Source organism: Bombina bombina, chromosome 10, assembly GCF_027579735.1.
Source record: "Bombina bombina isolate aBomBom1 chromosome 10, aBomBom1.pri, whole genome shotgun sequence".
Classification (NCBI taxonomy): Eukaryota; Metazoa; Chordata; class Amphibia; order Anura; family Bombinatoridae; genus Bombina; species Bombina bombina.
This window is the reverse complement of record NC_069508.1, coordinates 50,131,908-50,155,130: the sequence shown is the minus strand read 5'-3', so window position 1 is coordinate 50,155,130 and position 23,223 is coordinate 50,131,908. Positions and strand designations below refer to the sequence as shown.

The following is a 23,223-nucleotide window of genomic DNA, read 5'->3' as shown; positions in this document are numbered from 1 at the left end:
GGGGACGGGGAAAAAGGAATCTATGTTTATCCCATTCCTGAGTTATAATATCTGTCATACGGTCTGGAACTGGAAATATACTTACACAGATGAGGGTACATCATATACCCTATTTCCTCTTACGCTTACAAGAAACCTTTGGAAAAGATGATAAAGCTGCATAAGTAATCTGCACAGCGAAATCACCAGGTAAAAAAACACCCCCTGGAGGTTGAGAGGAACCACAGGGCACTGCATGTGAAGCTTGAGAGGAAAGCGGAGGCGTAGCTAGGATAACACTATAATGAGAGACAGGAGGCTCGGGGAGCGACATCTTATCTTTAAACTTTTTAAAAGTTTTTGTTTAGTTTTAATCTTTAAAAGTTTTTAGACACGAAGAGCAAAACTGTACAGGAGGAATTATCTTAGCCTCCAAACACAATAAGCTTTTTTCAGCCAAAAAGAAAGAGAGGTAGCCATAGCTTTTTGACCTCTACGCTTTCCAGAATAGACAACAAACAGAGAAGATGTTTGACGGAAATCCTTGGTCGCTTGCAAGTAAAACTTCAAGGCACAAACCACGTCCAAGTTATGTAACAGACGCTCCTTCTTAGAAGAAGGGTTAGGACACAGAGAAGGAACAACAATTTCCTGATTAATATTCTTATTAGAAACAACCTTAGGAAGGAATCCAGGTTTGGTACGCAAAACCACCTTATCAGAATGGAATATAAGATAAGGCGAGTCGCATTGTAATGCAGATAGCTCACAAACTCTTCGAGCAGAAGAGATAGCAACTAAAAACAGAACTTTCCAAGATAGAAGTTTAATATCTATGGAATGCATAGGTGGTTCAAACGGAACCCCTTGAAGATCCTGATCTTACTCCATGAGTAGCCTTTGGATTCGCACCAATAAAGATATTTACGCCATATCTTATGATAAATTTTCCTAGTGAGAGGCTTTTGAGCCTGAATCAAGATATCTATGACCGACTCAGAGAATCCCCGCTTAGATAAAATCAAGCGTTCAATTTCCAGGTAGTCAGCCGCAGAGAAACTAGATTTGGATGTTGGAACAAACCCTGAATGAGAAGGTCCTGTCTCAGTGGCAGTTTCCACGGTGGCAGAGATGACATTTCCACTAGATCTGCATACCAAGTCCTGCGTGGCCACGCAGGTGCTATCAAAATTACCGAAGCCCTCTCCTGTTTGATTCTGGCAATCAGACGAGGAAGGAGAGGAAAAGGAGGAAACACATAAGCCAGGTTGAACGACCACAGTACTGCTAGAGCATCTATCAGTACTGCTTGAGGATCCCTTGATCTGGACCCGTAACAAGGATGTTTGGCATTTTGATGAGATGCCATCAGATCCAATTCTGGTGTGCCCCATTGAAGAATCAATTGTGCAAACACCTCCGGATGGAGCTCCCACTCCCCCGGATGAAAAGTCTGACGACTGAGATAAATCCGCTTCCCAGTTCTCCACTCCTGGGATATAGATTGCTGATAGATGGCAAGAGTGAGTTTCTGCCCATTGAATAATTTTTGAAACCTCTATCATCGCTAGAGAACTCTTTGTTCCCCCTTGATGATTGATATATGCTACAGTTGTGATATTGTCCGACTGGAATCTTATGAATTTGGCCGAAGCCAGCTGAGGCCACGCCTGAAGCGCGTTGAATATCGCTCTCAGTTCTAGAATATTTACTGGAAGGAGAGCCTCCTCCTGAGTCCACACACCCTGCGCCTTCAGGGAATTCCAGACTCCACCCCAGCCCAAGAGGCTGGCGTCAGTAGTCACTATGACCCATGCTGGCCTGCGGAAACACATTCCCTGGGACAGATGATCCTGTGACAACCACCAAAGAAGAGAGTCTCTGGTCTCATGATCCAGATTTATCTGAGGAGATAATTTTGCATAATCCCCATTCCACTGTCTGAGCATGCACAGTTGCAGTGGTCTGAGATGCAAGCGAGCAAACGGAACTATGTCCATTGCCGCTACCATTAGTCCAATTACCTCCATACACTGATACCGACGGCCGAGGAATGGAATGAAGTGCTCGACAGGTGGTTAAGATCTTTGATTTTCTGACCTCCGTCAGAAAAATTTTCATGTCTATCAGAGTTCCTAGGAATGGAACTCTTGTGAGAGGGACAAGTGAACTCTTCTTTATGTTCACCTTCCACCCGTGAGATCTTAGAAAAGCCAACACGATGTCCGTGTGAGATTTGGCTAGCTGGTAAGTTGACGCCTGAATCAAGATATTGTCCAGATAGGGCGCCACTGCTATGCCCCGCGGCCTTAGAACCGCCAGAAGGGACCCTAGCACCTTTGTGAAAATTCTGGGAGCTGTGGCCAACCCGAAAGGAAGGGCCACAAACTGGTAATGCTTGTCCAGGAAGGCGAACCTGAGGAACTGGTGATGATCTTTGTGGATAGGAATGTGAAGATACGCATCCTTCAAATCCACGGTGATCATATATTGACCCTCCTGGATCATTGGTAAAATTGTCCGAATGGTCTCCATCTTGAAGGATGGGACTCTGAGAAATTTGTTTAGAATTTTGAGATCTAAAATCGGTCTGAAGGTTCCCTCTTTTTTGGGAATCACAGATTGGAGTAAAACCCCTGCCCCTGTTCTGCTTTTTGAACTGGGCAGATAACACCCATAGTATATAGGTCTTCTACACAGCGTAAGAACGCCTCTCTTTTTGTCTGGTTTACAGACAAACGTGAAAGATAAAATCTCCCCCTTGGAGGAGAATCTTTGAATTCTAGATGATACCCCTGGGTCACGATTTCTAAAGCCCAGGAATCCTGAATGTCTCTTGCCCAAGCCTGAGCGAAGAGACAAAGTTTGCCCCCTACTAGATCCAGTCCCGAATCAGGGGCTGCCCCTTCATGCTGTCTTGGTAGCAGCAGCGGGCTTCTTGGCCTGTTTACCTTTATTCCAGGTCTGGTTAGGTCTCCAGACTGACTTGGATTGAGCAAAATTCCCCTCCTGCTTTGTGGCAGGGGAGGAGGTAGAGGGACCACCTTTGAAGTTTCGAAAGGAACGAAAATTATTTTGTTTGGCCCTCATTCTATTTGTCTTATCCTGAGGAAGGGCATGGCCTTTTCCTCCAGTGATGTCGGAAATGATCTCCTTCAGTTCAGGCCCGAATAGGGTCTTACCTTTAAAAAGGAATAGCTAATAGCTTAGATTTTGATGACACATCAGCAGACCATGACTTAAGCCATAACGCTCTACGCGCTAAAATGGCAAAACCTGAATTCTTTGCCGCTAATTTAGCCGGTTGTAAAGCGGCATCTGTAATAAAAGAATTAGCAAGCTTGAGAGCCTTAATTCTATCTAAAATATCATCTAATGGGGCCTCAACCTTAAGAGACTCCTCTAGAGCCTCGAACCAAAAAGCAGCTGCAATAGCACGCTATAGGTTGTAGAAGAAAACCCTGATGAATAAAAAATTTCTTTAGAAGACCCTCTAATTTTTTATCTATAGGATCTTTGAAAGCACAACTGTCCTCAATAGGTATAGTTGTACGCTTAACCAGGGTAGAAATAGCTCCCTCCACCTTAGGGACCGTCTGCCACGAATCCCGAATGGTGTCAGATATGGGAAACATTTTCTTAAAAGTAGGAGGGAGAGAGAACGGAATGCCTGGTCTATCCCATTCCTTAGTAACAATGTCCGAAATCCTCTTAGGGACTGGAAAAACATTAGTGTAAGTAGGGATCTCTAGATATCTATCCATTTTACACAATTTCTCTGGTGGAATTACAATAAGGTCACAATCATTCAGAGTCGCTAAAACCTCCCTGATCAACAAGCAGAGGTGTTCAAGCTTAAACTACTTAAAGGCCAGCATATCTGAGTCTGTTTGAGGGAACATCTTTCCTGAATCAGAAAGCTCTCCCTCAGATAGCAATTCCCCCACCCCCAAATCAGAACATTGTGAGGGTACATCGGAGATGGCCAATAAAGCGTCAGAGGGATCAGCATTTATTCTAATACTGGACCTACTGCGCTTCCCCTGCAAACCAGGCAGTTTAGATAATACCTCTGTGAGGGTAGTAGACATAACTGCGTCCATATCTTGCAGGATGAAAGAATTAGACGCCCTAGAAGTACTTGGCGTTGCTTGAGCGGGCGTTAAAGGTTGTGACACTCGGGGAGAAGTAGATGGCATAACCCGATTCTCTTCTGACTGAGAATCATCCTGAGACATACTTTTATTAGCTAAAATATGTTCTTTGCAATGTAAGGCCCTTTCAGTACATGAGGGAAACATTTTTAGTAGGGGTTCCACAATGGCTTCTAAACACATGGAACATTGGCTTTCCTCAATGTCAGACATGTTAAACAGGCTAGTAATGACCACAAACAGGCTTGAAAACACTATAATTTAGTGAAAAAATAACAAATCTGAAAAAAAAAAAAAAAAAAACGGTACTGCGCCTTTAAGAGAAAAAAGCATACAATTTTTCCAAAACTGATTTAAAAAAACGCTAATTTCAAATAAAAAACACCCCCTGTAAAATCGGATTAAACCTTCGATTTGGCCCAATACTGTTCTGAAAGGCCCACCGGAGTTGGAGCTTGCTGCTTGTCTGGGAAAAACAACTGCGCAACCGAGGCGCGAAAATAGGCCCTGCCCATCTCACTCGATGTCTCACAGCCTAAAATAACCGCACCAGAGCGGTCTAAAACCTAGCCATGTGGGTTCATATACCCATAAATGAAGCCATGTGTACCCTCTTATACTTAATAAAGTAGAAAAACGTCTATAATAAAAAACGTTATCTGAAACTCCCAGTCATGAAAACGTTTGGCCACAAACATAACATCAGTGTCAACCATTTTTTTATAGCCCAATATGCAAGTTCAGTAATACCCCTCTTTATACTTTAGGATTACTACTTACCCTTTCCCTCATGGGGATACTGTCAGCCAATTCTGAAATAACACAGTCTCTCCAGAAAAAAAATGACTGAACATACCTCACTGCTTATAGCATGAAAAACGTTCCTCACACTGAAGTTTCTTAAGTACTCCTCAGCCATTCTGTGGGAAATACTCTGGATCTTAGTAACAACTGCTAAGATCATCAGCCTCCAGGCAGAAGTCTTCATCCATCTGCTGCCTGGGAGAAAATTGCACACACCGGTACCATTTAAAATAAAAAACTCTTGCTTGAAGAAAATAAAAACTAACATATTATCACCTCTTTCACTTTACCCTTCTTATTACTTAGAGTAGGCAAAGAGAATGACTGGGGGGTGGAGTCAAGGGAGGAGCTATATAAACAGCTCTGCTGTGGTGCTCTTTGCTACTTCCTGTTAGCAGGAGGATAATATCCCACAAGTAAAGGATGAATCTGTGGACTCGTCGTATCTTATAGAAGAAACACCACCTTGTAACCGGAACAGCCCAAATCCACTTGCCACTGTAGATAGAGGAAACTGCAGCCTGCACACTCGCCGCGGCAAACGCCCATCTGAACAGAGAAGACGAAAACGGAAGTGCCGAGGAGCGGTCACATGACCGCAATAAAACTTTGTTTTTTCTTGAAAAATGTATCCAAACAAAAACGCGAAAACCAACTCTTTTCACCTAAAAGCAGTGCCCCTAAAACAGATTCAAATACTTTCCACAAGGATTTAACCCCTATAGGGCCAGTACCTTCAAACCTAGAAGGGAAAGCACTTACCTGTGGATCATGCTCTGAGGTGTGGCAGCTTCACCATATCTACCAGGGACTTACAGAAAAGAAAGAACAGAGTAATCAACTCTGGCTTTCTATAATAGAGGTAGCAATAATGTTACAAGTTTAAGCAAAGACCAGTTTGTCGTCTTCCAACTGCTAATAGCCACTATTACTCTTACTGTAAAGAGATTGACATGGACACAGCAAAGCCCCAATCTTTGCTTGCAGGGAAAAGTACCCATTAAAAGGATTAAGATCTTCAGACACCATCGTTGCCATCCTCCTGTGATCAAGGCAATGACTGGGGGTTATGGGTAAGGGAAGTGATACTTAATAGCTCTTTGCCTCCTCCTGCTTGCCAGAAGTGAATATCCCACTAGTAATTAGAATGTTTTGTGGACTCGCCATGCCATAGGAGATATATATATATATATATATATATATATATATATATATATATATATATATATATATTATATATATTATATATATATTAATTATATATACATACATATATACACACACACACACACATATACATATAAACATACATACACACACACAATTTGCATTTAGTAAAACTTTGGATTTTGGAATTCCGGATTTGGGAATTGGTACATGTATGTGCAACTCTCAGAGCGTCATTATTTAATGTTAGCAAATTAATAATCTGTAACTTAACATTTTACTTCTCAATAAATAGCAGTAGAACATTAACCTATTTAATTATCTTACATAGTCGGAAAATCAAAGTGCCAGAACAAAGAACAAAACAAACAAATTAATTTTTATTTGCGTACAAGATGGTTTGTATATTTACCCCAAAATAAATAAAATAAAATTACACTGCTACATCTTGCAGAATTATGCCTCTAATTCACAAAAATATTCAAATCGGTTGCTTCGCAGAGACTTAATTAAAAGAAAGTCTTACCCAACTGTGACTGGTTTCCATCAGCCATTTGTATAAGTGCACTGTCTTTCTTATTGTAGAGAATCTTCACACGCTGCACATCTCCATAAACACCTTTTTAGAATTAGACGAGCAATGCAAACAAGATCATATACATAAATCAAACTCCAATGTTGTAAATAATTATGGCAAATCAATGACACAATCGAACATGATCATTCAAACCAATCCTAACTTTCACAAGAATGAGAGGCAGACCAAGATCTTGAACAGTGAAATCTGGGTAAGAATATATACGATATACCCTCAAAGCTATGTGAATGGCATAAAATTAAAATAACAAAAATAAATAAATAAATAAAAAAAAACATGCAAAATAAATTAAACATGCATTAGAACAATGAGACTATGGTGAGATTTTTTCAAAGAAAAATAAAAACATAAAATAGCAGAAAATAAAATGCAAAAGAAATACTGTTCACTTTTAAAGCCAAACTGCTAGCTACAAATTAAGAATTAAAGGTGAAATAAAAATGAAACTAATAATAAAAGTATAGTGCTAACAATAACATACCGAAGAGGGTAAACAGACTTTGGGGCGAAACCATCTTTAGAAGGAGAGAAGAGCAAGCAGCGTAAGACAAGAAGAGAGAAGAGTCGAGGAAGAGCGGAGATGAACAGATCATCCATAACGGAGGGTGGTTCCCGTAGAATGGTGAAGGTGGTCATGGATCATGGTTCAAGGCAGTTAATTGGGGCAAGTTGGTCCGAAGAACATATTGTTCAAGCAAAAGTAGCATGAACGTAGGGATGGGAGGGATGAAGACAGACAGGATAAGGTGGGACAGTAGTATTTGGAAAACATCAAGGAATAGAAAGAACAACATAAAGGGAGGAGAATGTAAAGAGGGAGGAATTGATGCAGAAAAAAAAAAAAATTGGGGAGAAAATAAAATATAGGTCAGTACAAAGGAAATGCAGGAGTTTGGTCTGAATAATGGTAGGTTTATGTACTGTACAAGAAAAACTGAATAAAATGTAGTCATCCAAGACAAATATGGGTAAATCACATTCAAATCTGAGTACATCATTGTTTTGTATCTTGACATGGGATAAACATGGAGTACAAATAAAAGTTTTACGTTTAACTGCATAAAAATGGCTGGATTTGAAATGCAGCAGAAGCTTCTTAAATATATGACTGACAGTTTTAAAACATGCAAACAAGAGTGGGACACTAAACAAACAGCTCAAATGTGATAAAATAATAATTGGGTTCTGTAGGGGAACATTGGGACATGTAGAAGAAATTGTAGACTTACAGACAAAAATGAAAAATAACCATTGAGATATAAAGCATGATTGCCAGTCTTTCCTCATTTCATACCAGTAAACACAGCAATCAAACAAATGTAAGAGAAGAATAAAATGACAGGATTAAGAGAAGAGACAGATTTCAGAGAAAGTTTCAGCGTTAGAAAAGTGAAAATATGCCCAGTAACTGCAAAGCACAAAAGATTACTAAAAGACAGGAAGAGAGCTTCATCATTATCTTTGGAAGAACCTTGAACGAAAAATGTATTAGAAAAGTCGACATAAATTGAGAGGGGGAAAAAAATGAAGCATGAAATGTAAAAGCAAATTACAGAAAGTGAACAAGCTGAAATCATTTTTATTTGTAAATGTCATGATGTGGTCATCCTATTTTAAATGACATATAAAATCGATATATATATATATATATATATATATATATACACACACACACATATATATATATATATACATACATATACACACACACATCTATATATCTATACACACACACTATACTGTACATACATATAAACATAAATATATATATATATATATATATATATATATACACACACACATATATACAGTGATATATATATATATATATATATACACACACACACACATACAAACATACTTTACATTTTATTTTATTTTTAATTATGCACTCATGCATACAAATATAAGCCAATGTGGATATCTGTCTTAATTGGGAATGTTGATGCTTAAGCTTTGCATAGCCAAACTGCTAGCAACAAATATGCAATGTATATAAATGCACACTGTAAAAAGTGTTACGTGTTCAGATATACCTACCTTTCTTTAAAACACTACATTAATTTGTATAATTGGTTTCACTTTCTCACAACATCATTCAATATGGGCAGCCCCCCCCCCCCCCCCCCAAGTGTATGGAAGAAAAAACAAAAACACAAGAGCAAGAACGAAGGGAAAAAAAAAGGATGTATTCAACCAAGGGTTAAGTTAAATAATAAAGTAAAAGAAAATAAAAAAATTATGCATATGATCATCAAAAGGCTAAAGTGGTGTTGCGTCACTGACCTCTTCATTCAAATTGCTTACAAGGAGCACTGTGTTGCCACCAGAGGAAACTCCATGCATACCCATACGACCAGCAGCAGCAGCAGCTGCAGCAGCATTTGGAATCCCCAAAGGACTCAATGCACCAGGTACAGCTGTAAGAAAAAAACCTTAATTAAAACCAAAACAAAAATAAAGTAGAAAACCCTTATACAAACTGCTTGAGATTGGAAAAGGTTTGGATTTTGGAATATTTGCATCTGCAAAATGGGACAGTTTGGAGAGGGAATGGTACCAAGTGAAAACATCAACATTGTATGCCACTTTACAGATAGATAGTCAGGCCTCACCCTTGGTAGTGTGTGCAGTTCTGGAGGCCATTTCTCCAGAACGATATAAACAAACTGGAATCTGTGCAAAAACATAATTTATGCTTACCTGATAAATTTATTTCTCTTGTGGTGTATCCAGTCCACGGATCATCCATTACTTGTGGGATATTCTCATTCCCAACAGGAAGTTGCAAAAGAACACCCACAGCAGAGCTGTCTATATAGCTCCTCCCCTCACTACCATATCCAGTCATTCGACCGAAAACAAGCAGAGAAAGGAGAAACCATAGGGTGCAGTTGTGACTGTAGTTTAAAATTAAAAAATACCTGCCTTAAAATGACAGGGCGGGCCGTGGACTGAATACACCACAAGAGAAATAAATTTATCAGGTAAGCATAAATTATGTTTTCTCTTGTAAGGTGTATCCAGTCCACTGATCATCCATTACTTGTGGGATACCAATACCAAAGCTAAAGTACACGGATGAAGGGAGGGACAAGGCAGGTACTTAAACGGAAGGTACCACTGCCTGTAAAACCTTTCTCCCAAAAATAGCCTCGAAGAAGCAAAAGTATCAAATTTGTAGAATTTTAAAAAAGTATGAAGCGAAGACCAAGTCGCCGCCTTGCAAATCTGTTCAACAGAAGCCTCATTCTTAAAGGCCCATGTGGAAGCCACAGCTCTAGTAGAATGAGCTGTAATCCTTTCAGGAGGCTGCTGGCCAGCAGTCTCATAAGCCAAGCGTATTATACTCCTTAGCCAAAAGGAAAGGGAAGTTGCCAAAGCCTTTTGGCCTCTCCTCTGTCCAGAGTAGACAACAAACAAAGCAGATGTTTGACGAAAATCTTTAGTAGCTTGTAAGTAAAACTTTAAAGCATGAACCACGTCCAGATTGTGTAATAGACACTCCTTCTTTGAAGAAGGATTAGGACACAAAGACGGAACAACAATCTCTTGATTGATATTCTTATTAGATACCACCTTGGGTAAAAACCCAGGTTTGGTACGCAGAACTACCTTTTCCGCATGGAAGATCAGGAGAATCACATTGTAAAGGTAGATAACTCGGAAGCTCTACGAGCCGAGGAAATAGCTACCAAAAAAAGAACTTTAAGAACCAAATTTAAGCTCCAAGGTGGAGCAACAGGTTTAAACACAGGCTTGATTCTAACTAAAGCCTGACAAAATGCCTGAACGTCTGGAACATCCGCCAGACGCTTGTGCAAAAGAAAAGATAGCGCAGAAATCTGTCCCTTTAAGGAACTAGCTGACAATCCTTTCTCCAATCCTTCTTGGAGAAAAGATAATATCCTGGGAATCCTGACCTTACTCCATGAGTAGCCCTTGGATTCACACCAATAAAGATATTTACGCCATATTTTATGATAGATTTCCTGGTGACAGGCTTTCGTGCCTGAATTAAGGTATCAATGACTGACTCGGAGAAACCACGCTTTGATAAAATCAAGCGTTCAATCTCCATGCAGTCAGCTTCAGAGAAATTAGATTTGGATGGCTGAAAGGACCTTGAAGTAGAAGGTCCTGTTTCAGCGGCAGAGTCCATGGTGGAAAGGATGACATGTCCACCAGATCTGCATACCAAGTCCTGCATGGCCACGCAGGCGCTATCAAGATCACCAATGCTCTCTCCTGCTTGATTTTGGCAATCAGACAAGGGAGCAGAGGAAACGGTGGAAATACATAAGCCAGGTTGAAGGACCAAGGCGCTGCTAGAGCATCTATCAGCGTTGCCTTGGGGTCCCTGGACCTGGACCTGTAACAAGGAAGCTTGGCGTTCTGGCGAGACGCCATGAGATCCAGTTCTGGTTTGCCCCAACGATGAACCAATTGTGCAAACACCTCCGGATGGAGTTCCCACTCCCCCGGATGAAAAGTCTGTCGACTTAGAAAATTCGCCTCCCAGTTCTCTACACCTGGGATATGGATAGCTGATAGGTGGTAAGAGAGAATCTCTGCCCAGCGAATTATCTTTGAGACTTCTAACATCGCTAGGGAACTCCTTGTTCCCCCTTGATGGTTGATGTAAGCCACAGTCGTGATGTTGTCCGACTGAAATCTGATGAACCTCATTGTCGCTAGCTGAGGCCAAGTCTGAAGAGCATTGAATATCGCTCTTAGTTCCAGAATGTTTATTGGAAGGAGAGACTCCTCCTGAGTCCACGATCCCTGAGCCTTCAGGGAGTTCCAGACTGCACCCCAACCTAGAAGGCTGGCATCTGTCGTTACAATTGTCCAATCTGGCCTGCGAAAGGTCATACCTTTGGACAGATGGACCCGAGATAGCCACCAGAGAAGAGAATCCCTGGTCTCTTGATCCAGATTCAGTAAAGGGGACAAATCTGTGTAATCCCCATTCCACTGACTGAGCATGCATAGTTGCAGCGGTCTGAGATGTAGGCGAGCAAACGGCACTATGTCCATTGCCGCTACCATTAAGCCGATTACTTCCATGCACTGAGCCACCGAAGGGCGAAGAATGGAATAAAGAACACGGCAGGAATTTAGAAGTTTTGATAACCTGGACTCCGTCAGGTAAATCTTCATTTCTACAGAATCTATCAGAGTCCCTAGGAAGGAAACTCTTGTGAGGGGGTATAGAGAACTCTTTTTCTCGTTCACCTTCCACCCGTGCGACCTCAGAAATGCCAACACTATGTCCGTATGAGACTTGGCAATTTGGAAGTTTGACGCCTGAATCAGGATGTCGTCTAAATAAGAGGCCACTGCTATGCCCAGTGGCCTTAGGACCGCTAGAAGCGACCCCAGAACCTTCGTAAAAATTCTTGGGGCTGTAGCTAACCCAAAGGGAAGAGCTACAAACTGGTAGTGCCTGTCTAGGAAGGCAAACCTGAGAAACCGATGATGATCTTTGTGTATCGGAATGTGCAGATAAGAATCCTTTAAATCCACTGTAGTCATGTATTGACCCTCCTGGATCATAGGTAGGATGGTACGAATAGTCTCCATCTTGAATGATGGAACTCTGAGGAATTTGTTTAAGATCTTTAGATCCAAAATTGGTCTGAAGGTTCCCTCTTTTTTGGGAACCACAAACAGATTTGAGTAAAATCCCTGTCCCTGTTCCTCCTTTGGAACTGGATGGATCACTCCCATAACTAGGAGGTCTTGTACACAGTGTAAGAATGCCTCTCTCTTTATCTGGTTTGCAGATAATTGTGAAAGGTGAAATCTCCCTTTTGGGGGGGGAAGCCTTGAAGTCCAGAAGATATCCCTGGGATATAATTTCCAACGCCCAGGGATCCAGGACATCTCTTGCCCACGCCTGGGCGAAGAGCGAAAGTCTGCCCCCTACTAGATCCGTTACCAGATAGGGGGCCGTTCCTTCATGCTGTCTTAGAGGCAGCAGCAGGCTTTTTGGCCTGCTTACCCTTGTTTCAGGTCTGGTTAGGTCTCCAGACCATCTTGGACTGAGCAAAAGTTCCCTCTTGTTTTGCATTAGAGGAAGTTGATGCCGCACTTGCCTTGAAGTTTCGAAAGGCACGAAAATTAGACTGTTTGGCCCTTGGTTTGGACCTATCCTGAGGAAGGGCATGACCTTTTCATCCAGTGATATCAGCAATAATCTCCTTCAAACCAGGCCCGAATAGGGTCTGCCCCTTGAAGGGAATGTTAAGCAGCTTCGATTTTGAAGTAACGTCAGCTGACCATGATTTAAGCCATAGCGCTCTGCGTGCCTGGATAGCAAAACCAGAATTCTTAGCCAATGGAGTCTCTACCTGTAAAGCCTCTTCCAGAGACTCAAACCAGTGACAGGCGCAATCAATGCATGCAAGGGGCTGTAGGATAAAACCTTAATGAATAAACATTTTCTTAAGGTAACCTAACTTTTTATCCATTGGATCTAAGAAAGCACAACTGTCCTCGACAGGGATAGTAGTACGCTTTGCTAGAGTAGAAACTGCTCCCTCCACCTTAGGAACTGTCTGCCATAAGTCCCGTGTGGTGGCGTCTATTGGAAACATTTTTCTAAAAATAGGAGGGGGAGAGAATGGCACACCTGGTCTATCCCATTCCTTATTAATAATTTCTGTAAACCTTTTAGGTATTGGAAAAACATCAGTGCACACCGGCACTGCATAGTATTTATCCAGTCTACACAATTTCTCTGGCACTGCAATTGTATCACAGTCATTCAGAGCAGCTAAAACCTCAGAGTAACACGCCGATGTTCAAGCTTAATTTAAATGTAGAAACATCAGAATCAGGTTGCATCATCTTCCCTGAGTCAGACATATCACCCACAGAAAGAAGCTCTCCTTCAGCTTCTGCATATTGTGAGGCAGTATCAAACATAGTTCTTAAAGCGTCAGTATGCTCTGTATTTCGTCTAACTCCAGAGCTATTTCGCTTTCCTCTAAATACAGGTAGTCTGGTTAATACCGCTGACAGTGTATTATCCATGACTGCCGCCATGTCTTGTAAAGTAAACGCTTTGGGCGCCCTGGATGTACTTGGCGCCATTTGAGCGCGAGTCCCTTGAGCGGGAGTCAAAGGATCTTACACGTGGGGAGAGTTAGTCGGCATAACTTCCCCCTCGTCAGATTCCTCTGGTGATAAATTTTTTAACGACAAAATATGATCTTTATTGCGTAAAGTGAAATCAGTACATCTGGTACACATTCTAAGAGCTGGTTCCACTATGGCTTTTAAATATAATGAACAAAGAGTTTCCTCTATGTCAGACATGTTTATGAGACATGTTTATGAGACTAGCAAGCTTGGAAAACACTTTAAATCAAGTTAACAAGCAATATAAAAAAACATAATTTATGCTTACCTGATAAATTTATTTCTCTTGTAGTGTGTTCAGTCCACGGGTCATCCATTACTTATGGGATATATTCTCCTTCCCAACAGGAAGTTGCAAGAGGATCACCCAAGCAGAGCTGCTATATAGCTCCTCCCCTCACATGTCATATCCAGTCATTCGACCGAAACAAGACGAGAAAGGAGAAACTATAGGGTGCAGTGGTGACTGGAGTTATAATTTAAAATTTAGAACCTGCCTCAAAAAGACAGGGCGGGCCGTGGACTGAACACACTACAAGAGAAATAAATTTATCAGGTAAGCATAAATTATGTTTTCTCTTGTTAAGTGTGTTCAGTCCACGGGTCATCCATTACTTATGGGATACCAATACCAAAGCTAAAGTACACGGAGGATGGGAGGGACAAGGCAGGAACATTAAACAGAAGGAACCACTGCCTATAGAACCTTTCTCCCAAAAACAGCCTCCGAAGAAGCAAAAGTGTCAAATTTGTAAAATTTGGAAAAAGTATGAAGTGAAGACCAAGTTGCAGCCTTGCAAATCTGTTCAACAGAGGCCTCATTCTTAAAGGCCCAGGTGGAAGCCACAGCTCTAGTGGAATGAGCTGTAATTCTTTCAGGAGGCTGCTGTCCAGCAGTCTCATAGGCCAAGCGTATTATGCTACGAAGCCAAAAAGAGAGAGAGGTAGCCGAAGCCTTTTGACCCCTCCTCTGTCCAGAGTAAACGACAAACAGAGAAGAAGTTTGTCGAAAATCTTTAGTTGCCTGTAAGTAGAACTTCAGGGCACGGACCACGACTAGATTATGCAAAAGACGTTCCTTCTTTGAAGAAGGATTAGGACATAACGATGGAACAACAATCTCTTGATTGATATTCCTGTTAGAAACAACCTTAGGTAAAAACCCAGGTTTAGTACGCAGGACTACCTTGTCTGAATGAAAGATCAGATAAGGAGAATCACAATGTAAGGCAGATAACTCAGAGACTCTTCGAGCCGAGGAAATAGCCATCAAAAACAGAACTTTCCAAGATAAAAGCTTAATATCAATGGAATGAAGGGGTTCAAACGGAACACCTTGAAGAACTTTAAGAACCAAGTTTAAGCTCCACGGAGGAGCAACAGTTTTAAACACAGGCTTAATCCTAGCCAAAGCCTGACAAAAAGCCTGGAAGTCTGGATTCTCTGCCAGACGCTTGTGTAAAAGAATAGACAGAGCAGAAATCTGTCCCTTTAGCGAACTAGCGGATAAGCCCTTTTCTAAACCCTCTTGTAGAAAAGACAATATCCTAGGAATCCTAACCTTACTCCATGAGTAACTCTTGGATTCACACCAATATAAATATTAACGCCATATCTTGTGGTAAATTTTTCTGGTAACAGGTTTCCGAGCCTGTATTAATGTATCAATAACCGAATCTGAACTCAAGCGTTCAATTTCCAAGCAGTCAGCCTCAGAGAAATTAGGTTTGGATGGTTGAAAGGACCCTGGATTAGAAGGTCCTGCCTCAGGGGTAGAAACCATGGTGGACAGGACGACATGTCCACTAGGTCTGCATACCAGGTCCTGCGCGGCCACGCAGGCGCTATCAGAATCACCAATGCTCTCTCCTGTTTGATCCTGGCAATCAATCGAGGTAGCAACGGAAAAGGTGGAAACACATGAGCTATGTTGAAAACCCAAGGGGCTGCTAGTGCATCTACCAGCACAGAACCCGGGTCCCTGGACCTGGATCCGTAACAAGGAAGCTTGGCGTTCTGGCGAGATGCCATGAGATCCAGATCCGGTTTGCCCCAACGACGAATCAGTTGAGCAAATACCTCCGGGTGAAGTTCCCACTCCCCCGGATGAAAGGTCTGTCGACTTAGAAAATCTGCCTCCCAGTTCTCCACGCCTGGGATGTAGATCGCTGACAGGTGGCAAGAGTGAGACTCTGCCCAGCGAATTATCTTCGAGACTTCCAACATCGCTAGGGAACTCCTGGTTCCCCCTTGATGATTGATGTAAGCCACAGTCGTGATGTTGTCCGACTGAAATCTGATGAACCTCAGTGTTGCTAACTGAGGCCAAGTTAGAAGAGCATTGAATATTGCTCTTAATTCTAAAATGTTTATCGGGAGGAGTCTCTCCTCCTGAGTCCACGATCCCTGAGCCTTCAGGGAGTTCCAGACTGCTCCCCAGCCTAGTAGGCTGGCATCTGTTGTTACAATCGTCCAATCTGGTCTGCGAAAAGTCATTCCTTTGGACAGATGAACCCGTGACAACCACCAGAGAAGAGAATCTCTGGTCTCCTGGTCCAGATTTAGCAAAGGGGACAGATCTGAGTAATCCCCGTTCCATTGACTTAGCATGCATAGTTGCAGCGGTCTGAGATGTAGGCGTGCAAATGGCACCATGTCCATTGCCGCGACCATTAAGCCGATTACTTCCATGCACTGAGCTACTGATGGGCTTGGAATGGAGTGAAGGAAACGGCAAGCATTGAGAATCTTTGATAACCTGGACTCCGTCAGGTAAATCTTCATCTCTACAGAATCTATAAGAGTCCCTAGAAAAGGGACCCTTGTGAGTGGTAACAGAGAACTCTTCTCCACGTTCACTTTCCACCCATGCAACCTCAGAAATGCTAGAACTATCTCTGTATGAGACTTTGCATTTTGAAAACTTGACGCTTGTATCAGAATGTCGTCTAGGTACGGAGCCATCGCTATGCTTAGTGGTCTTAGTACCGCCAGAAGTGAGCCCAGAACCTTTGTAAAAATTCTTGGGGCCGTAGCTAACCCGAAGGGAAGAGCTACAAACTGGTAATGCCTGTCTAGAAAGGCAAACCTTAGGTACCGATAATGATCTTTGTGAATCGGTATGTGAAGGTAGGCATCCTTTAAGTCCACTGTGGTCATATATTGACCCTCTTGGATCATGGGTAGGATGGTCCGAATGGTTTCCATCTTCAACAACGGAACCCTTAGGAATTTGTTTAAGATCTTTAAGTCTAAGATTGGTCTGAAAGTTCCCTCTTTCTTGGGAACCACAAACAGATTTGAATAAAACCCTTGCCCCTGTTCCGTTCGCGGAACTGGGTGGATCACTCCCATCACTAAGAGGTCTTGTACACATTGTAGAAATGCCTCTTTCTTTACTAGGTTTGTTGATAACCTTGACAGATGAAACCTCCCTTGTGGAGGAGAAATTTTGAAATCCAGAAGGTATCCCTGAGATATAATCTCCAACGTCCAGGGATCCTGTACATCTCTTGCCCAAGCCTGGGCGAAGAGAGAAAGTCTGCCCCCCACTAGATCCGTCTCCGGAAAGGGGGCCCTGTCTTCATGCTGTCTTAGAGGCGGAAGTAGGCTTTCTGGCCTGCTTGCCCTTGTTCCATGACTGGTTGCCTTTCCAACCCTGTCTGTAACAAGCAGTAGTTCCTTCCTGTTTTGGAGCGGAGGAAGTTGATGCTGCTCCTGCCTTGAAATTACGAAAGGCACGCAAATTAGACTGTTTGGCCTTTGATTTGGCCCTGTCCTGAGGAAGGGTGTGGCCCTTACCTCCAGTAATGTCAGCAATAATTTCCTTCAAGCCGGGCCCGAATAAGGTCTGCCCTTTGAAAGGAATGTTTAGTAGTTTAGACTTAGAAGTTACATCTGCTGACCAGGATTTAAGCCATAGCGCTCTGCGCGCCTGTATGGCGAATCCAGAATTCTTAGCCGTAAGTTTGGTTAAATGCACTACGGCATCCGAAACAAACGCATTAGCCAGCTTAAGGGTTCTAATCTTGCTCAAAGATTCATCCAATGGTGCTGTGCGAATCGCCTCTTCCAGAGACTCAAACCAGAATGCCGCTGCAGCCGTGACAGGCGCAATGCATGCAAGAGGCTGCAATATAAAACCCTGTTGAACAAACATTTTCTTAAGATAACCCTCAAATTTTTTATCCATTGGATCTGAGAAAGCACAGCTATCCTCCACCGGGATAGTGGTACGCTTGGCTAAAGTAGAAACTGCTCCCTCCACCTTAGGGACCGTCTGCCATAAGTCTCGTGTGGTGGCGTCTATAGGGAACATTTTTCTAAATATCGGAGGAGGGGAAAAAGGCACACCGGGTCTATCCCACTCCTTGCTAATAATCTCTGTAAGCTTCTTTGGTATAGGAAAAATGTCAGTACACACCGGTACCGCATAGTATTTATCCAGCCTACATAATTTCTCTGGGATTGCCACCGTGTCACAATCATTCAGAGCCGCTAACACTTCCCCTAGCAACACGCGGAGGTTCTCAAGCTTAAATTTAAAATTTGAAATTTCTGAATCCGGTCTCCCCGAATCAGAACCGTCACCCACAGAATGAAGCTCTCCGTCCTCATGTTCTGCAAATTGTGACGCAGTATCAGACATGGCTCTCGTGTCATCGGCGCGCTCTGTCCTTAACCCAGAGCTGTCGCGCTTGCCTCTTAACTCGGGCATATTGTATAATACTTCTTTCATAACATTAGCCATATCATGTAAAGTGATTTGTAAGGGCCTTGATGTACTTGGCGCCTCAATCTTACGCACCTCCCGAGCGGGAGACGAAGGTACTGACACGTGAGGAGAGTTAGACGGCATAACTTCCCCCTCGTTGTCTGGTGATAATTTCTTTATCGGTACAGACTGACTTTTATTCAAAGTAATATCAATACAATTGGTACACATATTTCTATTGGGCTCCACATCGGCTTTTAAACATAATGAACAAGCAGATTCCTCTGTATCAGACATGTTTAAACAGACTAGCAATGAAGCTAGCAAGCTTGGAAATTACTTCAATAAGTTTACAAGCAATATAAAAAACGCTGCAGCGCTTTTTTTTTTTTTTTTTTAAAAAACTAGTTCAGTTATAGTCAACAATTCTTTAAATGTATTAATTAGCAGAGGATTGCACCCATTAGCAAAAGGATGATTAACCACTAAGTACCCAAAACGGATATCAAATTAAGATTTAACGCTTTTATCACAGTCAAACACACTGTCACAGGTCTGCTGTGACTGATTACCTCCCTCAAAAACGAATTTTGAAGATCCCTGAGCTCTCTGGAGACCTCCTGGACCAAAGAGGAAGAAGCAGGAAGACTGTGCTAGAATTTTAACTGCGCAACAAGGCGCTAAAAAAGGTCCCTCCCACTCCTATTACAACAGTGGGAGACCTGATATAACGGTTTCTATGCAGAAATATACGTTAGCCATGTGGAAAAAAATCATGCCCAAAAAGATGTATCACCAAAGTACCTCACAAAACGATTAACATGCCAGTAAACGTTTTAAAAAAACAACATTTCAGATGCTGTGTAAAGTTATTACTAAGCCTGCTACCAGTCGCTTCTACTGCAGTTAAGGCTCACACATTATATCAGTATTAACAGTATTTTTTCAGTCAAATTCTAGTCCCTAGAAAATAACTCTACTGTGCATACATTTATCAGCCTGATACCAGTCACTACTACTGCATTTAAGGCTGTACTTACATCATACGGGTAACAGCAGTGTTTTCTTAGTCAATTCCATTCCCAGAAAATATTGTACTGCACATACCTCATTTGCGGGAGACCCCGCATGCTATTCCCATTTTCTGAAGTTACCCCACTCCTCAGAATGTCGAGAACAGCCAGTGGATCTTAGTTACGCCTGCTAAGATCATAGAAAACGCAGGCAGTTTCTTCTTCCAAATACTGCCTGAGATAGAAAAACAGCACACTCCGGTGCCATTTAAAATAACAAACTTTTGATTGAAGAATAATTATGTAAAAACTCCAGCTCCTCTCGTGACCTCCTTCTTTGTTGAGGGTTGCAAGAGAATGACTGGATATGACATGTGAGGGGAGCAGCTATATAGCAGCTCTGCTTGGGTGATCCTCTTGCAACTTCCTGTTGGGAAGGAGAATATATCCCATAAGTAATGGATGACCCGTGGACTGAACACACTTAACAAGAGAAACGGTACTGTGCCTTTAAGAGAAACAAATTTTGTCAGAATTTGAAAAACAGTGAAAAAAGGCAGTAAATCAAACAAAATTTTTACAGTGTGTATAATAAGCTAACAGAGCATTGCACCCAATTGCAAATGGATGATTAACCCCTTAGTTCAAAAAACGGATAAAAAAAACGATAGACGTTTTTTTAACAGTCACACCAAACTGCCACAGCCTTGCTGTGGGCCTACCTTCCCCAACAAACGATTTTGGAAGCCTAAGAGCCCTTTAGAGATGTCCTATAGCATTCAGGGGACTCCTGGAGGAAGCTGGATGTCTCAGTCTGTAATAGTTAATGTGTAAAAAAGCGCTAAACTAGGCCCCTCCCACTCATAGTAACACAGTGGAAAGCCTTAGGAAACTGTTTCTAGGCAAATTTAAGCCAGCCATGTGGAAAAAACATAATTTATGCTTACCTGATAAATTCCTTTCTTCTGTTGTGTGATCAGTCCACGGGTCATCATTACTTCTGGGATATAACTCCTCCCCAACAGGAAATGCAAGAGGATTCACCCAGCAGAGCTGCATATAGCTCCTCCCCTCTACGTCAGTCCCAGTCATTCGACCAAGAAACAACGAGAAAGGAGTAACCAAGGGTGAAGTGGTGACTGGAGTATAATTTAAAAGATATTTACCTGCCTTAAAACAGGGCGGGCCGTGGACTGATCACACAACAGAAGAAAGGAATTTATCAGGTAAGCATAAATTATGTTTTCTTCTGTTATGTGTGATCAGTCCACGGGTCATCATTACTTCTGGGATACCAATACCAAAGCAAAAGTACACGGATGACGGGAGGGATAGGCAGGCTCATTATACAGAAGGAACCACTGCCTGAAGAACCTTTCTCCCAAAAATAGCCTCCGAAGAAGCAAAAGTGTCAAATTTGTAAAATTTGGAAAAAGTATGAAGCGAAGACCAAGTTGCAGCCTTGCAAATCTGTTCAACAGAGGCCTCATTCTTAAAGGCCCAAGTGGAAGCCACAGCTCTAGTGGAGTGAGCTGTAATTCTTTCAGGAGGCTGCTGTCCAGCAGTCTCATAGGCTAAACGTATTATGCTACGAAGCCAAAAAGAGAGAGAGGTAGCAGAAGCTTTTTGACCTCTCCTCTGTCCAGAGTAAACGACAAACAAGGAAGAAGTTTGGCGAAAATCTTTAGTTGCCTGCAAGTAGAACTTGAGGGCACGAACTACATCCAGATTGTGTAAAAGACGTTCCTTCTTTGAAGAAGGATTTGGACACAAGGATGGGACAACAATCTCTTGATTGATGTTCCTGTTAGTGACTACCTTAGGTAAGAACCCAGGTTTAGTACGCAGAACTACCTTGTCTGAGTGAAAAATCAGATAAGGGGAATCACAATGTAAGGCTGATAACTCAGAGACTCTTCGAGCCGAGGAAATAGCCATTAAAAACAGAACTTTCCAAGATAACATTTTTATATCAATGGAATGAAGGGGTTCAAACGGAACACCCTGTAAAACGTTAAGAACTAAGTTTAAACTCCATGGTGGAGCAACAGCTTTAAACACAGGTTTGATCCTAGCTAAAGCCTGACAAAAGGACTGGACGTCTGGATTTTCTGACAGACGTCTGTGTAACAAGATGGACAGAGCTGAAATCTGTCCCTTTAATGAACTAGCTGATAAACCCTTTTCTAAACCTTCTTGTAGAAAAGACAATATCCTAGCGATCCTAACCTTACTCCAGGAGTAACCTTTGGATTCGCACCAGTATAGGTATTTCCGCCATATTTTATGGTAAATCCTTCTGGTAACAGGCTTCCTAGCCTGAATCAGGGTATCAATAACCGACTCAGAAAAACCACGTTTTGATAAAATCAAGCGTTCAATTTCCAAGCAGTCAGCTTCAGAGAAGTTAGATTTTGATGTCTGAATGGACCCTGTATCAGAAGGTCCTGTCTTAGAGGTAGAGACCAAGGCGGACAGGATGACATGTCCACTAGATCTGCATACCAAGTCCTGCGTGGCCAAGCAGGTGCTATTAGAATTACTGATGCTCTCTCCTGTTTGATTTTGGCAATCAATCGAGGAAGCAGCGGGAAGGGTGGAAACACATAAGCCATCCTGAAGTTCCAAGGTGCTGTCAAAGCATCTATCAGAACTGCTCCCGGATCCCTGGATCTGGACCCGTAGCGAGGAAGTTTGGCGTTCTGGCGAGACGCCATGAGATCTATCTCTGGTTTGCCCCAACGTCGAAGTATTTGGGCAAAGACCTCCGGATGAAGTTCCCACTCCCCCGGATGAAGAGTCTGGCGACTCAAGAAATCCGCCTCCCAGTTCTCCACTCCCGGGATGTGGATTGCTGACAGGTGGCAAGAGTGAGACTCTGCCCAGCGAATTATCTTTGATACTTCCATCATTGCTAGGGAGCTTCTTGTCCCTCCCTGATGGTTGATGTAAGCTACAGTCGTGATGTTGTCCGACTGAAACCTGATGAACCCCCGAGTTATTAACTGGGGCCAAGCCAGAAGGGCATTGAGAACTGCTCTCAATTCCAGAATGTTTATTGGAAGGAGACTCTCCTCCTGATTCCATAGTCCCTGAGCCTTCAGAGAATTCCAGACAGCGCCCCAACCTAGTAGGCTGGCGTCTGTTGTTACAATTGTCCAGTCTGGCCTGCTGAATGGCATTCCCCTGGACAGGTGTGGCCGATGAAGCCACCATAGAAGAGAATTTCTGGTCTCTTGATTCAGATTCAGAGTAGGGGACAAATCTGAGTAATCCCCATTCCACTGACTTAGCATGCATAGTTGCAGCGGTCTGAGGTGTAGGCGTGCAAAAGGTACTATGTCCATTGCCGCTACCATTAAGCCGATCACCTCCATGCATTGAGCTACTGACGGGTGTTGAATGGAATGAAGGACGCGGCATGCATTTTGAAGTTTTGTTAACCTGTCTTCTGTCAGGTAAATCTTCATTTCTACAGAATCTATAAGAGTCCCCAAGAATGGAACTCTTGTGAGAGGAAAGAGAGAACTCTTCTTTTCGTTCACTTTCCATCCATGCGACCTTAGAAATGCCAGAACTAACTCTGTATGAGACTTGGCAGTTTGAAAGCTTGAAGCTTGTATTAGAATGTCGTCTAGGTACGGA

At 42.4% G+C, this 23,223-nt stretch overlaps 1 protein-coding gene across 1 annotated transcript in view; it reads right to left on the bottom strand.

The window, feature by feature from the left end:
* The window catches only part of PTBP2 (polypyrimidine tract binding protein 2), a 142,774-nt gene that overhangs the window by 54,768 nt on the left and 64,783 nt on the right, over positions 1 to 23,223 (bottom strand). Inside the window, exons 9-11 of the mRNA XM_053694058.1 lie at positions 8,989 to 9,122; positions 7,184 to 7,217; positions 6,631 to 6,723 (exon numbers count right to left, since the gene is read on the bottom strand). Of these exons, the coding sequence (XP_053550033.1) occupies positions 6,631 to 6,723; positions 7,184 to 7,217; positions 8,989 to 9,122 (261 nt within the window). The remainder of the gene's footprint in view (positions 1 to 6,630; positions 6,724 to 7,183; positions 7,218 to 8,988; positions 9,123 to 23,223) is intronic.